A 21,074-nucleotide genomic window follows, 5' to 3' on the forward strand; every position below is an offset into this window, starting at 1 on the left:
GAGATGTTGCTGCTTGTTACTACTGTTACCACTTCTACTGCTTACTGATCAAATGTGTCTACAGCCAGCCGGGCCCTGTGCCCACAACTTCATGTAATTTCTCATTAAACCCTCTTAAAAGCCCTGAGGGGTCAATAATTTTAAACCTATTTTACAGATGAGGAAGTTGAGGCTTCAGAGGTTTTGGCAGTAAGGAAGAGAGCGAAGATTCGTCTCTGCCAAGCTGCAAAGCCTTGGCTCATGACCACTTAATTAGCTATTACTTAATTTTTTTTCTCAGTTGAGCGAACTGTCTTTTGACCTCCGTCTGCTTCACTGTTTATTTTCCTTGGCTTCAAACCATGGCATCATTTCTAATGCATGCTAATTCGGTCACTAATCTGGTTAGATTTTTTGTGTCTTGAAAATATATCTATAATCCAGCCCTCTGTGTGCAGCCTCTCCTGGCCATCAGCTCACACCTAAGCAGCTTGCCTCTTCCGCTCCCTCCCTGATGCCCTTTCCACCCGTGCGGCCCCCTCCAGGCCCTCCAACACATTGTAACAGACTCTTCTTCCGATACCTCTTGTATCAGGCTCTGCCCCTGCCTCTCCTTTCTCCAGAGGAACCGTATCCTCACTGCTCTCCAGAAGAATATTGACTGTCTTCACCAGCTCAAACCTACACCCTCTCACCGTTGTTTCTCTGCCTTCACTCATGCTGTTCCAGGGGTCTGGTCATTCGAATTGTGGCCTTCCATGCAGCTTCCTTTTGTTAGGTACAAAGGGGGGAAATCAGAACTTTTCAAAAAAGAATGATAATGTCCTTCAAACTAAATGAGCTGTTTCAATGCTTCTCGGACCCACAGTGATTCTCTATCTTTGTAGGGAATTTCTAACAATGTTGGGGCCCATTCCTGCGATACCCTCTCCTACTGTTTGGCCTGTGCAAATGCTGGTCATCCCACAAAGAGTATTTTGGTTCCCACTTCTTCAGTAAAACCTTCTCCTGTTATTCTGGTCTTTACTGCCAATCCTCTCACCCCATGTGAATTCTGGTAATATTTGGAGTTTATGTCACCCAGGCTGGGGGTTGTTACTGCATAGTTCATTCTATTGCTTGATTAGTCTGATCTCTTGAACTAAGTCAGGTTGCTAAGGTGGGGGAGGAGGGGTCAGATAGTGTTTCTTTTGTAACATCTTTATCTTCATACCATCCACAGTGCATTCCATGATGGATTATACAATAGATGTTCTGCTAGTCACAATCTGGACATAAGGTTTTCTGAGGTTGTGATATTACTTCACTTAAACAAGATTTGCCGATTTGTACCTAGCTTCTTAGTGTCACAAGAAAGAAGATGGAGCAGAGTGGTGGTCTGTGGAAAGTGAGCAGGCCATTCAAAGGGAACCTTGACGGCAATGCGTCCCTTGGTGTCTTCTCATGCCCCGTGTTCTAGGCCAGCCGAGGCTAAGAGCTGGAGTCTGTCACTCAGTTAGTTAAGTAACAAACAACTCCACAGTTTAGCAGCTCAGAATAATAACCATGGACTTAGCTTATGATTTTGTGGATTGGCATTTGGGCCCAAGAAGCATAGGGTGCTTCTTCGGGTCTCCAGGCTGATTCATCTATCTAAAGTCCTTTGCCACTTGGGCCGGGTGTGGACTGGTCTAGGATGGCCTCAGCTAGTGATGGCTTCTCCCTGTTCTCCACGGTCTCTCATCGTCCGTGGGCTAGCCCAGGCTCGTTCACATGACAGCCGGGCAGGGTTCCAAAGGAGAGAGCAGAAGTGCATGAAGCCTCTGGAGGCTAGACTGAGAACCGGCCCAATATCATTTCCACCGCCTTCTATGGACTAAAGCAGGCCACAGCTCCAGCCAAGACTTAGGGAGTGGGAAAATGTACTTCACCTCTTGATGCCAGGAACTGCGAAGTCACATTGAAAAGGGGTGGGGTTTCAGGGAAGGGAGTTGTTAAGGCTTCTTCTAATTTTTTTTTTTTTTTAAGTAAGCTCTACCCCCAGTATGGGGCTTGAACTCACAACCCCGTGATCAAGAGCCGAATGCTTTCCCGACTGAGCTAGCCACACAACCCCCGTAATGGCCATTTTCTAGTCTACCGCAGCTCAAGAGTTCTTCAGGCTCTCCGGGTGTTCCACAATGACAAAAATCATTTAAGAACTGATGGATAAACCAGAATGTCAGCATGGTAATTTAAATTGACAAGTGTAACAATCAAGAGGAGATGTCATCTGGGGCAGATGGTCACCAACTTCCCTGAAAAGTGTCAGAAATATATTATCCAATCTTTAGGTTTTCTTTTTTTCTCATCTCAAATCACTTCATGCTGTTCATACATACAGATCACTTCACTGCTGTTCATACATTTCATTCTTTGTACGTGTTAATAGAATGAATTTAAAATACAGCTTTCGCATTTACTCATGACTTGATTGGTTTTCCAGGACTTGTCCTTCCTGCTTTTGACAAGGGAGATATCCTGTCTGTTAAGCGGATTACTGCAGATAGCGACTTTTGCTCATTATGTGTTGATTTTGTTAGTTCAGTTCATGGAGGAAAACCTTATTTATTTATTTTACAGTTCTGGAGACACCGCTCATTGTTATTACCCTTGACCCTGACCTTTTTTGTTTTCCCTTGGTCCCTGTGTATACAGTAGTGGTAACTGTCATCGGGGACCTGTGTGGTCCTGATTGGAGGACATTGATACCAAAATGTGGCTAAAGATTAGCCCAGGTGGGGATTAATGAGAAATAGGAGATGGTTCAAACTTCTCCAAACACTAATTATAAAACTACTTAAGGCAAATTATGTAGTTTACCTTTTTAGAGAACAAGATTTAAAAATATTTAGCTGATGTTTTAAACATTCTATTTGAAAATAATATGCTTAACATCTAAAAGCAATGCTCCACTCTAATTAATTACTATTTAATTGCATCTTGGCTTTCCTTATAATTTTAGAAGGAAATTTATGTTTTTTTTCTCACCTAATGTGCATCAGGTTGTCAAATAACCCCCAAGTCCTGGCAGATCATACATACTTACATATATTTACAAGGGAGCTTGGGTAGTTATTTGTAATATGGGGAGTTGAGCTCTGATTCTGGTTCCATCGTTCATGAGCTGTGTGATTTTAAACAGGTCGTATCGTTCTCTGAACCTGTGTTTACTTATCGTGAAATGAAAGAAGTAAAAACAATAATGGTTTTCACTTCTTTTTTTAAACACTAAACTCATTTATCCTAACAAAATCAAGTGCTAACTCAATATATAAAACACATAGAATGTTTTTAATAGAACTTTATTTTTTAAGTTCACAGTTATTGTATTTATTTAGTCAAAAAATCCAGCAATCAGAGCAAAGTTGCTCTTTGATAAGCACAAAACATGGGCTCAGCGTTATGATGAGGGGAGGTCATCTAGCAGCATCAGCCTATTGTATATTTCTGAATTTATTTTGCTGATTGCAGTTTCCAGAAATACCATTTATACAGGGATGTTGTGGTAAAGGAGAGTAGATTTGTAACAATTCATCTTGTGATCTGAAAATACCTTTAATTAAATTTATTCAGCTGCTCAAAAAAAAGGGTACCAATAATGAGAAGTTTTTGCTTCCAAGTTGACAACATTCAGCAACTGCCCTCATTCCTTGTCGTAAGACCAGGAGCATTCAAAATGTGCAATATGCAGTAAAGGCCCCTGGAAATCCTATAGTAACCTCTTCGGTATTGCTCCAATAACTGGCATTTGGAAGTTTATTCACTCTGTCTGGTCTCACATTCCTCAACTGCAAAACAGGCATACGATTAGGGTTGTTGTGAGAAGCAAATAAATTAATTCAAATAAGTTAACACTTAGCATACTTCCTGACCCCTACTAAGTGCTTTATAAATGATAGACCCAGACAGACCTATATAATCTGTGTGTGTCTTAGTCTGTCCACCATCACGAGAGGCTTCACCAAAGCAGATACACTTGAACCCAAGCTGGCATTTAACAGAAGGTAGTGCTTCTCAACCACAGGTGTGCTAGGACACAGCTGGCCAGGTCTAGAAAATTTCTGTTTTCATGACGGGGCAGTGCCAGCTAGTGGGGCAAGGCCAGGGATGTTGCGAAACATCCCACAGTGCATGGGACAGTCCTCCAGAGCCAGTTTTCTTGCTCAGAATGTCAGTGGTGCTGAGGTTGAGAAAGCCTGATTGAAGGCATGCACGTCAACTCCAGTAGGAGCACAGTTGTATAGTTTTACATGGACACCCCTAAATTTTTCGAAAGATCAGTGCATCTTCAACCACTTCCTTATTAATGACATATTACTAGAATTCTACCACTCCTGTGATAATAGGAGGAGGAACTGCATTGCAGGTGAAACCAACTGAATTAACTTGTCAACCCAAGTAAACATTAGTGGTCTCCGTTAGAACACAGATGAGGGTACATACTTTTCAATTAAATTTTCGATTGCCTTAAATAATCTTAAAAGCTTAAATTTGGAACAAACAGTTGTTGGGACCCTGGAAGCTTATCCTAGGATTCCTGGGAACACTGTTTGAGAACCACCCATCTGTGGCCCCTTCCAGGGCCAAGAGTCTTAAGGCTCTCTTTAGGGTGAGGTAGAAAATAACATTCTTAATGGTCTACCTTTTTCACATAGCATTTCAGCATTCACCAAATTGCTAGATTCTGAGCTGAAAGAGGGCTCTGTCTTATTAAGTGCCAGGAAAGTATCATCTTCCTTCACCAGAGGGAACAAACGGAACAGAGCGGAATAGCCATGGTGCGGCTCATTTTCCTCTTCCATCTTCTTAGTCAGATCTTCACAAAACTCCTTCCTATAGGGAAGGGACGTTTTCTGCCCCTTACCTCCAGGTCATGTGCCACCTTTCCCTTTCTCCCTAACAAAGGCTGTTCACTCCATAGCACTTATTTCCAAAGCCCATGGTCCGACTGCTTAGGGTAACACCCCCATCAAAGGCACTTGGAAAGATAGGAGAGAGGGTGGGTGCGTTTTCAGCCAGACACCCTGAAGTCTGTGTCTCTGTGATTAGAAGGGGTTGGGCTGTTAACTTCTTGGGACCTTAGTTCTCTCGCTCATAAAATGAAGATAGTAGTAGTAGTTACCTCCTGTGATGGATGAAGGACCAGTTCCTGTTAACTAGGCAAATGCCGAGGGTGAGCACTATTAAGGAAGTTTATGGAATAGTCTTGGGGTGCTTAGAAGGGATCTTGGCGTGAACTGATGACACTTTGCTCTAAAGAGGTTTTTTGTTGTTGTTGTTGCCTTTTTAACAGTTAATTAATCCCTGTCCATTAGAATTGGAAACTTGGAATCATTTTATCCCAGTGGCTTTCCCATTTGTTTCCCATGTGAGTTTTTATCTCGCATCCTGTATAAATCCTCAAAAAGTTGAGTTGTTTCCTTTAAATGGCAGCCCAGGTCCATTGAGTGCATGAACTTTCAAATATACATAATTTATAATCAAAGTGGCTCAGGTCCTAAAATGTTTGGAACAGACAGAGAAGGGGCCTTTTTTTTTTTTTTTTTAGATTTTATTTATTTATTTGACAGACAGAGATCACAAGTAGGCAGAGACACAGGCGGGGGGGGGGGGATGCAGGCACCCTGCCGAGCAGAGAGCCTGATGCTCAATCCCAGAGAGCTCGATCCCAGGACCCTGGGATCATGACCTGAGCCAAAGGCAGAGGCCTTAACCCACTGAGCCATCCAGGCCCCCCCGAGAAGGGGCCTTTTGATTCGTGGGGTTTCCTCCATGTGTTAAAAATGGAGTATCTGGAAACTTGAAGATACCTAAACAGAAGTCAAGGTAAGGGTTGAGAAAGTCTCTTACCAATGGAACTCCATATGTACACAGATCTTTGTGGTAGTAAGAATGAAGTCAAGAGTAGGCTGTGAATTGTAATTGGCTCCCTTTTTCTTAACAGTTCCCCCAAAGAAAAAAGAAAACATCTATAATTTCACCTTTTTCTGTAGAAAGAGAATGAGTTTTTTTAAAGTTTTTTTAAAGACAAAAGTCAGATAATAAAAAACTATGGCAATTATTCAGTCATATTGATCTTAAAACATAGGCTTTATGTACTTTTTTAGTATTAATATTTCTGGTATTTAGACCCAGAGTGTTTGGGAAATTAAAACTTGGGCAAACTAGTGATTCCCATGGGGTTGCTTTGTGTGTGTGTGTGTGTGTGTGTGATCTGTTATTAGCTATATTTACATTTCCCCAGCATTTATGTCATTCTTGACGTATTTTGTCAGAACAAAAACCAGGTATGAAATGCCTGCAGATTTATAATCCAGCAACATGCTAGCTTGCCTCTTATGTTTTTAAATGTCTTATTGAAGTTGTGTTAAATCTGGGTTGTACTAACAATGATTAATTTTTTTTTAAAGACTTTATTTATTTATTTGACAGAGAGAAATCACAAGTAGATGGAGAGGCAGGCAGAGAGAGAGAGGGAAGCAGGCTCCCTGCTGAGCAGAGAGCCCGATGCGGGACTCGATCCCAGGACCCCGAGATCATGACCTGAGCCGAAGGCAGCGGCTTAACACACTGAGCCACCCAGGCGCCCCGATAAATTTTTTTTCTTAAATCTTATGTAGAATTTATTTTGACGAATACTTCTAGAAGCTATTTTTATCTTCAGAGACCATCAGCTTAAGGTTGTTCTCCCCAGAAATTGGGATTTGCTTCTTGGGCTCCAGTAGTTTCTTATCTCTTTCCTAGCCTCTCTTAGAATTTTTAGAAGTTTTAAAATAAAAGATACAGAAGCATTTTAAAAGTACATAACTTTCTGTTATTCCTTCCCAAAGAATCAAAGTTTCAGGCTTAACAGAAAACACACCACTTAATTATTTTGTGGTGACTAACTAGGATGCTTTTGGAAGAGGATTTTATAAAGGGTCTGGAAGAAAGGCATAGAGTGGGAGAAGCTTTAGGAGCTAGCCTGCAGCCCCCTTCCCTCCACCCCGCAGTCCCACTACCCCCAGGACATGGTTGAAAGAGGAGAAGTATGCTAAATACACAAAGTCCTCTTAGGATCTGCCTTCCTTGCTGAGGTCAGAAGTACATAAGGATTGCTCTAGAAACCATCATTGTTCTCTTTGGTTCAGATTCTGATGGCGTTGTCCCCAAAAGGCCAAATTTTATTGTATTGTATTGTATTTGTTTTTAGTTTTTTGTAAAGTAATCTCTGTGCGCAACGTGGGGCTCGAACTCATGACCCTGAGATCAATAGTCGCGTGTCCTACCAACTGAGCTGGCGGGGCACCCCAGAAGGCCAGATTTTAAGCACTTTGGTTGAAATTTTTCTGGACTCCTCCCTCAGTAATGCCAAAGTCCAAGTGAATGAGTATCACAGACTCCTCAGTACATGCTATGGTGTAGATGGCAGAGCTTTTATGTTTAGGTGTTGTTCCCAGCCTAAGTATCAGATCTAGGGAAAACACTTCTGATTGTCTTCAGTGGAGTATTCTGGGATTGGGGGTTTTTGTTTTCCACGGGTAATAGGGAAGGACCATCAGACGTTACTAATCTGTAGCCGACATATTTCATTCATTCCACAGCTATATTTTGAGCACCTACTATGTGCCAGACCCTGTACTAGGCACTCAAGGTACATCAGTGTTAAAGATCATTGCCTTCTTGAAGCCTACCTTTGAGTTAGGGGAAGAGAGCATAGTAGTTAACATAATAAATAAGAAACTCCTATGGAATGTAACTAGTCTGCTTGGGCTGCCATGACAAAATACCAAAGACTTGGTGGCTTGAACAAAGGAAACTTACCACTCATGGTTCTGGAGGCTGGAAGTCTGCTCAAAGTGTTGGCAGGATTGGTTTCTCCTGAGGCTTCTCTTTGTGGCTTGACTTTGGCCACCTTCATCCTGGGTCCTTCCATGATCTTTCTTCTGTGTGAGTGCATCCCTGGTGTCTCTTATAGAACACCCATCGTGCTGGATTAGGGACCTACCCTCCTGGCCTCATTGAACCTTAATTACCTTCCTGTCCCCAAATATAGCCCTGTTGTGGGTTAGAGCTTCAACATAAGAATTGGTGAGGGTGGGCACAATTCAGGCCTTAACCAGAAGTTATCAGGTGGTAAGTATTTTGGGGAAAAAAAGGAAGATAAAAGTAAGATAAGAGAGATTGGGAGTACCGTGGGGCAGGGATGGCAGTTCTGAACAGTGTAGTCAGGATAGACTTCATTGAGAAGGTGGCACTTGAAGATCAAGTTACATCCAAGAGCTGTTATAGCACAGGGACCAGAAGTGGAAGAATGGTGTGGTGGAGGTAGATAAGGTGGAGGTAGGTAAGGGACATAGAGCAGGCAGCTCATAGAAATAGGTTCTGATCCCAGCTCTGCGTCTTTTTGGTGGTAAAACTTCCAAATGTCGTCACCTTACTCCTCCAGAGTCCAGTTTCTAAATATGCTTGTCTCTGTGGACTTGGAACTCCAGAATGTACACCCTTCAAGGGCACAAGGGAGAAAGGATTTTGTGCTTGTGTACTGGCTGGGGCCGGTGATGGGTAACAAGTTAGAAGTTCTTGCTTTGGAGTTTTATTTTTATCCTCTTATTTGTTAAGCGGGAGTGGGCTTTGGGTTCACTCTCGTGAGTGTTACTAAGAACTCCGTATTAGGATGAGCTCTTCTTCTCAAAAGACATCTAGTATAACCAACCTAAAGTTCCAATTACATGGCCTATTAGAGGGGGAGCAAGCTTCCTGGGAAAGTGGCCAGTGGTGGAGAATACTTGTCCTCTTTGGTCTTTCTCAGGGAGTGTGTAGCTCAGTGGGTGAAGGCCTGCTATCGTGTAGCCAAGCCACAGAAGCCATCCCATAATAGGCCAGTTAGCTCTGCCCTGACCACATACTCCACGCCAACCAACCACGCTAAAAATGGAAAAAAGGACATTAGTGGAAAAACTGGTGAAATCTGAATAAAATCTGGAGTTTAGCTCATAGCATTGTGAGTTTCTTAATTCTGACAAACATACCATGCTTATGTAAGATGTGAACATCGGGGAATGCTGAGGGAAGAATACATGGGAACTCCTTGAGCCATCTTTGGAACATCCCTGTAAATCTAAAATTACATCAAAATAAATGGTTTTCTTTTTTTTTTTCTTTTCTTTAAATGCCCCCTCGTGAGGGGCACCTGGCTGGCTCAGTCAGTGATGCGTGCTACGCTTGATCTCAGGGTTGTGAGTTCAAGCCCGAAGTTGGGCATGGAGATGACTTAAAAATAAAATCTTTAAAAAAAAAAAAAAAATGCCCGTCATGGTCTCAGAGATGACTTGAGCTACAGATATGGGTTTATTCACCGTGACTGGAAAAACAGTTCCAAGTGCGTGCCCCAGTGTTGGTGGGTCAGAAGCGTCCATTCATAATAAGGCAATGTGGGATATCTCTAGTCTGAGCTTCTCTTTGGCAAATTCTTCCTCATCTTACCACCCACCCCAGGTTTTTGCTTTGGGTATTGCCTCTGACTCATGTTTATATTGAGGATTTTATGGCAGCGTAATTGCCTGAAAGCATTATTTTAGAATAAGATTAAGTGGGGGGAAGCCTCACAGGTCAGTGAGGTGGCAGCATTTATACAGGGAAGAAGACATTTAGGGAAACCAGAGAGAAAAATGTCCACTTTGTAGAAGCAACTCTTCTTAAAATATGATCTCTTCCGAAGATTCGGAAGCGCATGTTCTTCGGAGTCCACTGCTCATAGAGCGTATTGTATTTTTTCCTGCCCAGGTCCCAGCCTGTTTTGGTCGGGCTGTGGTCCCTCCTGCTGTCAGCACAGTGTGATTGTGCATTCCATGTTTCATAAAGTCCGGGGGCAGCTAAGAGGGGGAGTGGCCTTTTGTTTATGTATATATATACAATGCCTTTCTTCTTTTGACAGCTGCAAATCAGAAGGAGCCCATGAATCTTAATTTTAAAGTGAAAGAGGAGCCCAAGGAAGAGGAGGCCTTAAGTGCCACTTTGCCTCGGTCCAGCTACGTGTTCAGCCCAGAATCGGAAGTGCCGGCCCCGAGCATCTCTGAGGACACCCTTAAGCCCCAGGAAGGGAAGGGGAATGTGCTAAGGCAGGATATGTCCGTCAAAGCAGCATCTGAACTTCTCATGAAACTATCAGGTACTTGATTTATTCTAAAATATTCACATTCTGCTTATTTCATTTGTAGCCAACTGGGCTGCTTCCTGCATGGGTTATAATTAGCCTAATGGTAGCAATATCACATTATTGAGGCGAATTCAGGAATGACTGGGTGCTTGGCTCGCATTCTTGCGTGGCGTGTACGAATTTGTTTGCAGATGTTGTCTGTGTACCTGGTCTCGTGAAATACAGCCTTCTTTTCCTGGGAATTGTTGGAAAACACTGCTGCTTTCTAAGATGATGCCGGTCATAATCTTGAGTGCGTTCTAATGACATGCAAAGCACTTTTGTTAATTGATCAAAATATCTATTCTTTCCTAATAGAGGGCCTTTCTTTTTGTGTGTATTTATGCTGTATTCTTTAAGAACCATTAAAAATATGTTTCTTAATAAGCAGTTGAGATGGTGCTTGTAGTAATTAGCAATAGAGTAGCAGCAGTAAGAGATTTTATGAAGAGAAAATTTCATAGTGGACTATTATAATAATCTAAGTTCTTAGGATGAATGAACACATTTTTAATAGTATCTAAATGTAATCTACCTGTCAGAGATAGGAGAATGGGTTATAATTTGAAATGAATCTATTTGGGGTTCTTTTCCAGTCTCCCATCTGCCCCCCTTAGAGCATGTAAAAATTTAGTGTCTTTTAAATTCAAAGGTGTGACTTTCAGAGCATGGAAAGAAAAGTTGTATCAATACTAATATTCTTACCAAGTCATATCCCAGCCTCAGTTCACTAAAAGCAATTTTTTAGAAACTATATTCAGAATGCTAATACGAATCAAAAACGGTTTTTAGTTTGTAACTCCCTGTACTTGGAGGATGAAAGCAAGAGATGCATTAGAGATCTTCCCTGTAATTTCCTCGGTGCCATTCTGATGGTGTTTCTGGTTGACCAGTAGGTTGGAAAGTAAGAAATTAATAGTGGTTTACTTAGAGCCATTATATCAGAACAGCTGAAATTCCGGTATTTGCCAGTTGGTGGGGTTAAGAATTCTTTCCTTTGATGTTAATTTAGAACACACTGGAACTTCAGGGGAACATGATTTGTGATAGATCAAGCAGAGTACAGTTATGACATCCTTATTATAGCCCTGTTTCTCTAAACTTTGCAGTGATAGTACAGCTTCTTTTTAGCAGATGGGAGGCCTAGCAAGATTGTGCTGATTGCTGAAAGCTGAAATTTTAAAAATACGATGTTCAGGCCAGCATATTTTCTTGTACTTAAGGTCTCAGTGACATAGAATAATATGTCTGTTGTTTTTCTGATCAAGTCCAGGGGGTCACACAGCTCTCTGATTCTTCTCCCGTAGGATAGGCTTTCACATTGCAATGACCCTCTTCCAACAGTGGCTCCGGTCGGTAGGATCCCAGTGTATGCTATTTCTGTTTCAGAGTTTGCTGGGTAACCAGTACTGTGAGCAGAGAGAGGTGGGGTGGCCCCAGAAGATAATATGCCAAAATGAGATTTCAGGGAAAATTTTCTTTAAGGAAAACATTTTATCCTAATCTTTTTAGCTGATGTGATTTTGGACACTGAAGTATGAAATCATTTCCTAGATAATAATGAGATCCCTCAAATAGAATATGGCCATACAGCCATAGAGCCATGCACGTTTAATGATATTTGTGGACAGCAATGGCCCTTCTAAATGTTTATGTTTATGTCAACTTTTGCTGAGTTTATGTGCTGTGGAGTTCAGTGACAGTTGATTGGATGACATAGTCATATCTCCAAAGGGTGTCTGCCCTGCTTCCTATTTTGCTTGAAAGACTAATGTAACTTTTTTTTTTTTAAACCCCAGGAAAAAATCCTCCAGCATTCTTTGTGCAAGAGACTCAGGTCAAAGAAATAGTGTCCCAGCCCCTGTCCTCTAAATGCATATGGTCTAGTCAGAAGACCAGGGCAATGAAATCCATTCAATAAACGTTTTGCACTTTGAACTCCATACTTCTGCACCCTAGCAGACTATGGTCAGGTAAACTGTAAAGTTTCCAGGTCAGTCCTAGAAATAGACATGTGACTTAAAAACAGGTATCTTTTCATTCCTAAGCCCCAAGGTAAAGGGGACTCACCCTTTATTGGGTTTACAGGATATTAGAGTTTCTTATCATAGATGGCTCAGTGCTCTTGGAAGGAGGATGTAAGGGGAAAACTTCCTATATTTTCTTTCCTCCAGCTGTAGTTTAACAATTTCAGTATTCATGTCCTGAAAGGCATCCACGTAAAGAACTTGTCGGTGTCTTCAAGTCCCCCTTCCCGTGATAGCTCCTGTCCCTCAGCAGACAAGAGGGATAATTCATCTCCCAAAGCCGCCATACAGGTTAGTCAGGGATGCCTTAGATTCATCTCAGCTGATACCCCAAAGTCTGGCCACGGGTGTTCTCATAAACAGGAGTCTCTAATGCTCCTGCCTTGCTAATTTCCATGTATGGTCGTCTGCCACATTGAGGAAAATCCTTTTGGCCAGGAAGAGTTGGGTCAGTGAGAAAAGTATGCCCCATGCATTATCACACACTTTGTTTCTTCTTCCAGTTTTGACCAAAGGAATAGCTAAGATGTGGAATAAAAGGATTTTTCTTCTTTGTTTTTTCTTTCCTTGAGATTAGAAGCTGTGATCTGTAGTGTCGGCCCTTGGTCTTTTCACTGAATTAATAAGAGGAAACTGGTCAACAATTTTGGCTGCTTCATTTCCAGTTTTAAATTAATTTATGTTAAGTCCTTAATGATGGATGTTGGGCACAGGGCCCAGTCAAACATCATGTGAGACCTTCCTGGGTGGAGAAATGTCTGTATTTATATTGTTTTCCAAATCGACATTTACATTTTATGGGAAAAACACAGATGAGGTAGAAGCTAGGCTAAGTTTTTCATTAACTGTGTGTTTGGGAAATCTGAGTTTTCTTCCTTCCTGCGGCTCAAGTTCTACTTCCAGTTGTTAATTGGGAAGTGAAGTGCCTGACAGCTGGGCCAAGTAAATTGATTACCATAAAGAAAGCAACCCACTCTGAGGAAACCGCTGGATGTCTGTGACTACCTGTTGTTATGTGACACAAGGCAGCCAAAACAATCAGACTTTTCTGCTAAAGTGCAGAGTTGCCAAAGATAATTCCCAGAAACCTTGATTCAAGGAGGCCAAAATCCTGAAGTTCAGAACAGGGGATCTGTAACGTTAGACAGACGAAGAGAATCCTGTCACTATGCAACCCTGGTTTTGCAACATCGAGCGACCTCACAAACTTCTGGAACAGATGTGTTATCATAGACGTGACACAGTGCTGAAGGTGACACAAAACGTGATCTGTTCAGTCTCTGTTGTGTGGGAAGAGGAGTAGCCAGACACACTGACATGAAGAAATGCCCCTTCTCCTTTTGGGAAGCCACATGTTTGCATGGGAATGAATGCATAAAATGTACCATGTAGGTGGTGGGATCTAGAAGTAGTGGGTTAAAAATGCCATTTTAAACATGGGAATTCCACAAAAATAAAAGCTGAAGTTATTTCAGAAGCATTAATGAAAAATTAAGCGCTGAAGTTTCTCTAACATGGTAAATAAAACTTCATATTACATCTCAATTCGAGACATCCCTATAGGTTTTCTTACTTCTGTGCACAAAAAAGGAAACCAAGTTGATTTCTGTTCATTTCTGATTTATATTCATTTATCCCAGTCTAGTCTTAGAGAGAAATATAAATTATAATTGTCTCATGTAGAAAAATCCAAGTAGGCCTGGTTTTGAAATACATAGAGATGTTGTGAAATATATATATATACACACACACACAAATATATATATATATACACACACATATATTAAATATATATATAAATATAATATAAATATATATACATTATGCATTATAATATATATGTATATATATAAAATAATTTTTCTTTTAAAGTAATGTCTACACCCAACATGGGGCTTGAACTCACGACCCCAAAATCAAATTACATGTTCCACCAACTGAGCCAGTCAGGCGCCTCATAGCTATGAAATATTTAGAACCAGATAAACTTGGGTGGAATGAAGTCTAAGGTGAGGTTAATCTCTGCGGTGAACTGAAAGAGAGAGGAAAGAGACCCCAAAATTGATTTTAGTAACCATTTTAATTATGGCCCTTTTGGTTGTACATAATAAATCCTCTTCAGCCATTTTAGGCAAGCGAGGGGAATTTAATCGAAGATGCCAGGTTTGGGGTTAACTTATGGAACCCCAGAGCAGGGATGCAGAAGGGCATGAGTCCTTCACTGAAGCCGGGGTCTGGAAGACCATATGGAAACCAAGATACTCGCTCTCCCTACCTCATCCCTGCTTCTCTGTGCATACAAATGGACCTTTTCTGTTGCCCAGCCCACATGGTGGGAAATGAAAATTTCTTGCAGCTTCTGAGTTTGCCTCTCGTTCAAAAGAGAAGCCAGACAGAAATTTCTTAGTCCCAATTCCAAACTCCAGCTGATTGCCTCAGCTGTAGATGGGATCCACCAGTGGAAACTTGTACTTTCACTAGGGATGATAAGAGCATGTGGGGGGAGACACAGCTGCAGTCATATAGGATGGCCAGGAAGAAGAAGAACCCCCCAAAATGCATCTTGGGTGGGCAAGAATGGAGGTGGCATGAAACCAGGAAGATAAACAATATGTATGAACCACAAAAGTTTGAGGAGCAGAGTATGGTAATTGCTGTTATTTAAATATTGAATGTAAATGTGTTTTGGCCTTTGGATGACTTCTACCTTTCTTTTCCGGTAGACTCTTGGGGACGAGCCGCCCAGCCAGGACTTGGCCTAGTCAGCCTCTCCGCTCTGTAGGTGGTGAGGCAGGGCTTCTCAAAGTGTGGTTCCCCAGACTGGCAGAATCCGCATGGGTGGGGGAGGACAGAGAAGTGTTCGAAATGCAAATTCTTCAGCTCTACTCTGGACCTCACTGAAACTCGGAGGTTGGAGGCCCAGCTGTCTGTGTTTTTTTGCAAGCCTTCCATGTGATCCTGACAGCTAAGTTTTGTGCTGAGGAAATGGTTAATTAAAGAAATAAGTTTTGTCCATCTGAGAAGAATGCCTTAGGTTAAAGCTGACAGAGGACAGGGCTCTATCAAACATGCATTTTACTTTTTATTTTTTTAAAGAATTTATTTATTTATTTGATAGAGATCCCAAGTAGGCAGAGAGGCAGGCAGAGAGAGAGGGGGAAGCAGGGTCCCCGCTGAGCAGCTATGGGGCTGGATCCCAGAACCCTGAGATCAGGACCTGAGCCGAAGGTAGAGGCCTTAACCCACTGAGCCACCCAGGCGCCCCTCATTTTACTTTTTTAAAAGACCACCTCTTCAGTAGAGATTCTTTTTAACGTATTACGAAATAACAGTATCTGGAAACCTTTTTTTGGAAGGGCACGTGTACCTAGTAAATCAAGATAGTGTTGCTTTTGAGCCTTAGGTTAATACTGCTTTTTTCAGTGTTCTCTGGTGTTAAGTTTCATGATTATTCTTGGACCATGTTGGTTTTTGTTTTGTTTTGTTTTTAAGAGGAAAAAGCTCCTCCTTTCCCTCGCCCCAGCAAATCAAAGACCATGTGAGAGACTGTCCTATTCTAAAGAATTCTTGGAGATAAATAAGAGATTTTAGCCAAACCATTTCTCAGGATGATAACTATTCACTCTTCTGTTTGGGATTTCTCCTTTGGAAAATTGTCGTCTGATCAAACTTGATAAGCAGGATGGCTTCAGTAATAGTCTACAAGGATGGAAAGTAGGTGTTTCAGTTTTCTATTAATGTCAGCTCACACTGGTCTCCTTCAAACCTACCCATCCTCTAAGCGGTGGAACCACACAGGAGGGCCAATCTCACTTCGCTCCTGGTGGTTCTACTTCCTCACTCAGTCCTAGAGCAAACAAACGGACGTGGTAGCAAAGTTAAGAAAAAGATTTCAAGAATAATTGTGAAGTATCAGTTGAGAAGCGTTTTGTTTTTTTATTTCATTAGTACTGTCTATTTATCACATTGTCAAAGGCATGGTGCTGAGAATCTGAGAACACAAAAATGTCAACCGGTGTTGTTACTCAGCCTGAAACGAGAAGTTCTTTTTTTCACTTCCACTCTTTTGAGCACCTGGAGAAGCTGGTTGAATCCAGAATATAAATTCTAAGAATTTATCTATTTCACATTGTTATGTTTTTGAGGGGACTTCTAGACTGATTTTTAAGCACCATTTCATTTTTAAAAACATCTTCATTGAGAGTTAATTCACATACCATAAGATTTACTGATTTAAAGTGTACAGTTCAGTGGTTTTCAGTTTATTCACAGAGTTCTGCAGCCATCATCGCATCTAGTTATGGAACATGTTCATCGCCCCAAGAAAAACTCTCTACCCATTAACAGTTACTCCTTACCCATCCCCAAGTCACCCCCACCCTAGGCAACCACTAATCTGCTCTCTCTCTCTATATATAGATTTGCCTGTTCTGTACATTTCATATGAATGGAGGCATACAGGATATGGTCTCTCTTAACTGGCTTCTGTCAGTTAACATAATGTTTTTAAAGTTCACCTCTGGGGACACCTGGGTGGCTCAGTAGGTTAAGCATCTGCCTTGGGGTCCTGGGATCCTGGGATCGAGTCCCACATCAGGCTCTCTGCTCAGTGGGGAGAGTGCTTCCTCCCTCTCCCTCTCCCTTTCTTTCTGCTTGTTTGCTCTGTCTCTGTCAAATACATAAAGTCTTTTTAAAAATTTAAAAATAATCTATGTATCAATACTTTATTCCTTTTTGTGGCTGAATAATATTCCACTGGGAATTATTGGAATAAATATACCAGTAATGTAATGTTAATTTTATTCATGGTATAAAATGGATATATACCACATTTTGTTTATCGAGTCATCTGCTGAGGAACATTTGGTTGTTGCCCAACTTATGGCTGCTGTGAACGCTCATGTACAAGTTTTTTTGTGGACATATGTTGAGTTTCTCTTGGGTATATACCTAGGAGTGCAACTGCTGAATCAAGTGGTAACTCTATGTTTAACATTTTGAGGAACTGCCAAGTCATTTGCCAAAGCAGCTGTACCATTTTACATCCCCACCAGCAATGTATGAGAGTTCTAATTTTTCCACATCCTTGCCAAAACTTACTATTGTCTGTCTTTTTTATGATAGCCATCCTACCAGGTATGAACTAGTACCTCACTGTGGTTTCAATTTGTGTTTCCCTGATGACTTAAGATGCTGAGCATATTTTTATGTGCTTGTTGGCTATTTGTGTATCTTCTTGGGAGAAATGTCTATTCAAGTCCTTTTTCTGCTTTTTGAGTTATTTGTCCTTTTATTCTTGAGTCGTAAAAGTTCCTTAAGTATTCTGAATATATGCCCCTTAGCGGATGTATGATTTGCAAATATTTTTGCCTACTCTGGTGTCTTTTCATTTTCTTAATGGCATTATTTGTAGCACAAAAGGTTTTAATCTTGATTTAGTCCAGTTTATCTCTTTTCTTTGGTTGCTTGTGAGCACCACTACATTTATCATAATTCCAGAAATTAAGTAAAAATGCAGACTTGCTTAATATTAAAATGAAAGCCTCTCTTTATTTATATGAGGGCAGCATTTAATTTGCAGATGTAAAGCCTATGAAAGCTAATTTATTGACTGCAGGCCTCCTAGTAGAATTGACCTGTCTGATTTCTGTATTTTGCAATAGCATTCTGTAGTTCAGCTGATGGCAAAGAATATTTGTGTGTCAACTTTTTTTTTTTCAAGATTTATTTATTTATTTTAGAGAGAGCAAGAGCAGGGGGAGAGGTGGAGAGAGGGAGAGAGAGAGAGAGTATCCCAAGCAGACTCTGTGCTGAGCACAGAGCCTCCTGTGGGGCTTGATCTCATGACCCTGAGATCATGACCTGAGCCAAAATCAAGAATGGGACGCTTAACTGACTGAGCTACCCAGGTGCCCCGAATGCCAACTTTTAAAATGACTTCTAATGAATGTGACTATTAATGGGCTTGCAACTAATGACCAGATCACTTTCCTCATGCCTTATATATCCTAAGCAACTCTCAGGATATGTATGTATATGCATATGTATGTGTTTATGCATGTACACACACATACACAGGAAACCCATGCCTGGGGGAGTTCAATCTTAAATAAGGAATTAGACTCTAATTTCGGTGCTTGAAAACTCAGTGGGAACTGAGGGTATATTGAGTGTGAAAACTATGTCTTATACCAACAGGGACTAGGTCACTTTAATAAGATAAAAATGTGACATGTTTATATACCACAAAGAATCCTTTTCTTGAAGGTCTAGATGTTATTCAACTTAATGGAGATGCAGCGGTATTGTTTTCCTGACTGTACAGACAGGACGGAGTAGCACCAAGGTGTGTGCATTCGGAAGGACCATTCTTTTCCCAGCAAGAAGAGGAGATTTGCTTCGAGCAGATTCTCCCACCATAACTGGTGTTACCCTCACTCTTTGACTAGCAAGCAGCCTTCTACTCATTTCATAACTTAACACGCAGCTTACAGATCTTGGAGGCACAACCTGAATGGCTGTGGCTGCCCTCCCACCTCATGTGGGAGCTCTTCCGGCCCACCCCCAAGGGCCAGCCCCTCTGCACCTCCTTTCCCCCCGCTGAAGAGCCCTCTCCCCTCTGGTCATCCTTTGGCTTTCTTGACCTGGCTTCCTCTGCCTCCCACACTGAGGCCTGCAACTCAGAAGGACCGGATTCAAAAGGGCTCTAGTTTTATGATCATCTCCCTGTTGCATAGCTGCATATATTAATATAGCCGCGAAAATTTGTATTGGCCTGTGTTTCCAGAAACCAGGCAAGAACTCTGAAAGGAATGTCATTGGCTCTACCTTCGTTATAGAGTCCTTTTCTGTTTGGCTGAACTGGGGGAGGGAGGGGTTTGATCACAGCTGTGAGGGTTAAGGGTGGGGCTGTGGGGGGGGGGTGTTGCAGGCAAGATGGGATGATGGGGAGAAGCTCCAGGTCTTCCTTGGTAATACTGAGCAAAAAGAAAAAAATAAATAAATAAAAAGACACCTAGAAAAGGTGCTTGCAGTTGGGGTAGTGTGGAGTCCTGATTCCTGTGCTGGTTTTGGTTTCCTGGGATAAATGACTACAGAAGTTATCCACAATACAAGCTGTGGCACAGAGAGACCACTAATAAATACTATTCGATGGTGACAGCTCTACAAAGAAGCTTTATCGTCTGAGGGATCCAGGTGCAGTATGGATGCAAAAATTCGAGTAACCGGTCCAGCAGTCTGTCCCCCTTTTCACACAGAAGACAAAGGTCCCTGCCAGGTAGAAGCCGAGTGCCCTATCTCCTCTTACTGCTCTAGCTTTTTATGGTTTTTACCCCAGCCTTCTTGGCCATATGTTACCACAGTTACAATCTTGGGAAAAGGGCATGACCATTAGTTCCTCAACGAGAGATCTAAAACATTCTCATTCCACAGTAGCTTTTCTCTTCCTTGCCATGTTGACTTTTCACCTTTCACGTATTCGTGTCAAGGAATGGGACCATTCACATGTATGAGGAAAGCCCAGGGATTCCATGTTCATCTGGGTCCAAGCTGGTATCACAGATCTACCTCTGGAGAAGGGAATCCTTTCTCCACTTGCAGGCAGCCTGTCCGCTGCTCGTGGCCACATCGCCCACTGAACAGGGGCTCTAGGGAGTGGTAGTGTCTGGGCCCCTTATGGCACTGAGCACCAGAAGATATTCACAGTCTGAGAACAACAGGCCCTGTTTATCTTGGGTAGGGGAGTGTCCAGAAAGGCCCAGGAATGGGAAACTTCTATGAAGCAAACTATTTCTCCTTTATGGCTTCTGTTTTTCTTTTTTTTTTTTTTAATGTTTTTTTCTAAATTCTAAAAATTTTAGTGCTGGCGCACCTGGGTGGCTCAGTGGGTTGAGCCTCTGCCTTCGGCTCCGGTCATGATCTCAGGGTCCTGGAATCGGGCCCCGCATCCTGCTCTCTGCTCCACGGGGAGCCTGCTTCCCTCTCTCTCTCTGCCAGCCTCTCTGTCTGCTTGTGCTCTCTCCCTCTGTCAAATAAATGGATAGAACCTTAAAAAAAATTTAGTGTTATTAGTTTTAGGTATACAATTTAATGCTATATATTCCTCAGTGCTCAAGATAAGTGTACTCTTAATCTCCTTTCTCTATTTCACCCGCACCCCCGCTCACCTTCCCTCTGGCAAGCATCAGTTTGTTCTCTGAATTTAAGAGTCCAGGTTTTTTGTTTGTTCGTTCCTTCCTTCCTTCCTTCATTTGTTTCTTAAATGCCACATGTGACTTTTTAAACCATACGGTATTTGTCTTTCTCTGACTGACTTATTTCACTTAGCATTATATGCTCTAGGTCCATCAATGTTGTTACAAATGGCAAGATTTCATTCTTTTTTTTTTATGGCTGAGTCATATTCTGTCCTGTGTACGTGTGTGTGTGCATATCTGTGTGTGTGTCTAAATAAGATACACATCGCATCTTATTTATTCGTTCATCTACAGATGGACACGTGGGTTGCTTCGATATCTGAGCTATTGTAAATAACATAGGGGTGCATATATATTTTTGAATTAGTGTTTTCATTTCCTTTGGGTAGACACCTAGTAGGCATGGCAATTCTATTTTTAATTTTTTGAGGAACCTCCATACTGTTTTCCACAGTGGCTGTACCAGTTTGCATTCCCACCAGTGGGAAGAGGGTTCCTATTTCTTTAAATCATCACCAACATCTGTTGTTTCTTGTGTTGTTGATTTTAGCCGTTTTGACACAACGTATTATCTTATTGTGGTTTTGATTTGCATTCCCCTGAGTAGTGATGTTGAGCATCTTTTCATGTGTCCATTGGCCGTCTGTATGTCTTCTTTGGAAAAACATTCAT

At 41.7% G+C, this 21,074-nt stretch overlaps 1 protein-coding gene across 6 annotated transcripts in view; it reads left to right on the forward strand.

Moving 5' to 3' along the window:
• The window catches only part of ZNF827 (zinc finger protein 827), a 168,451-nt gene that overhangs the window by 53,832 nt on the left and 93,545 nt on the right, over nt 1-21,074 (forward strand). For all 6 annotated transcript variants that reach the window (XM_044224926.1, XM_044224930.1, XM_044224927.1 and 3 more), the window contains exon 5: nt 9,917-10,150. In XM_044224926.1, the coding sequence (XP_044080861.1) occupies nt 9,917-10,150 (234 nt within the window). The remainder of the gene's footprint in view (nt 1-9,916; nt 10,151-21,074) is intronic.

The sequence above is a fragment of the Neovison vison genome, chromosome 11, assembly GCF_020171115.1.
Source record: "Neovison vison isolate M4711 chromosome 11, ASM_NN_V1, whole genome shotgun sequence".
NCBI lineage: Eukaryota > Metazoa > Chordata > Mammalia > Carnivora > Mustelidae > Neogale > Neogale vison.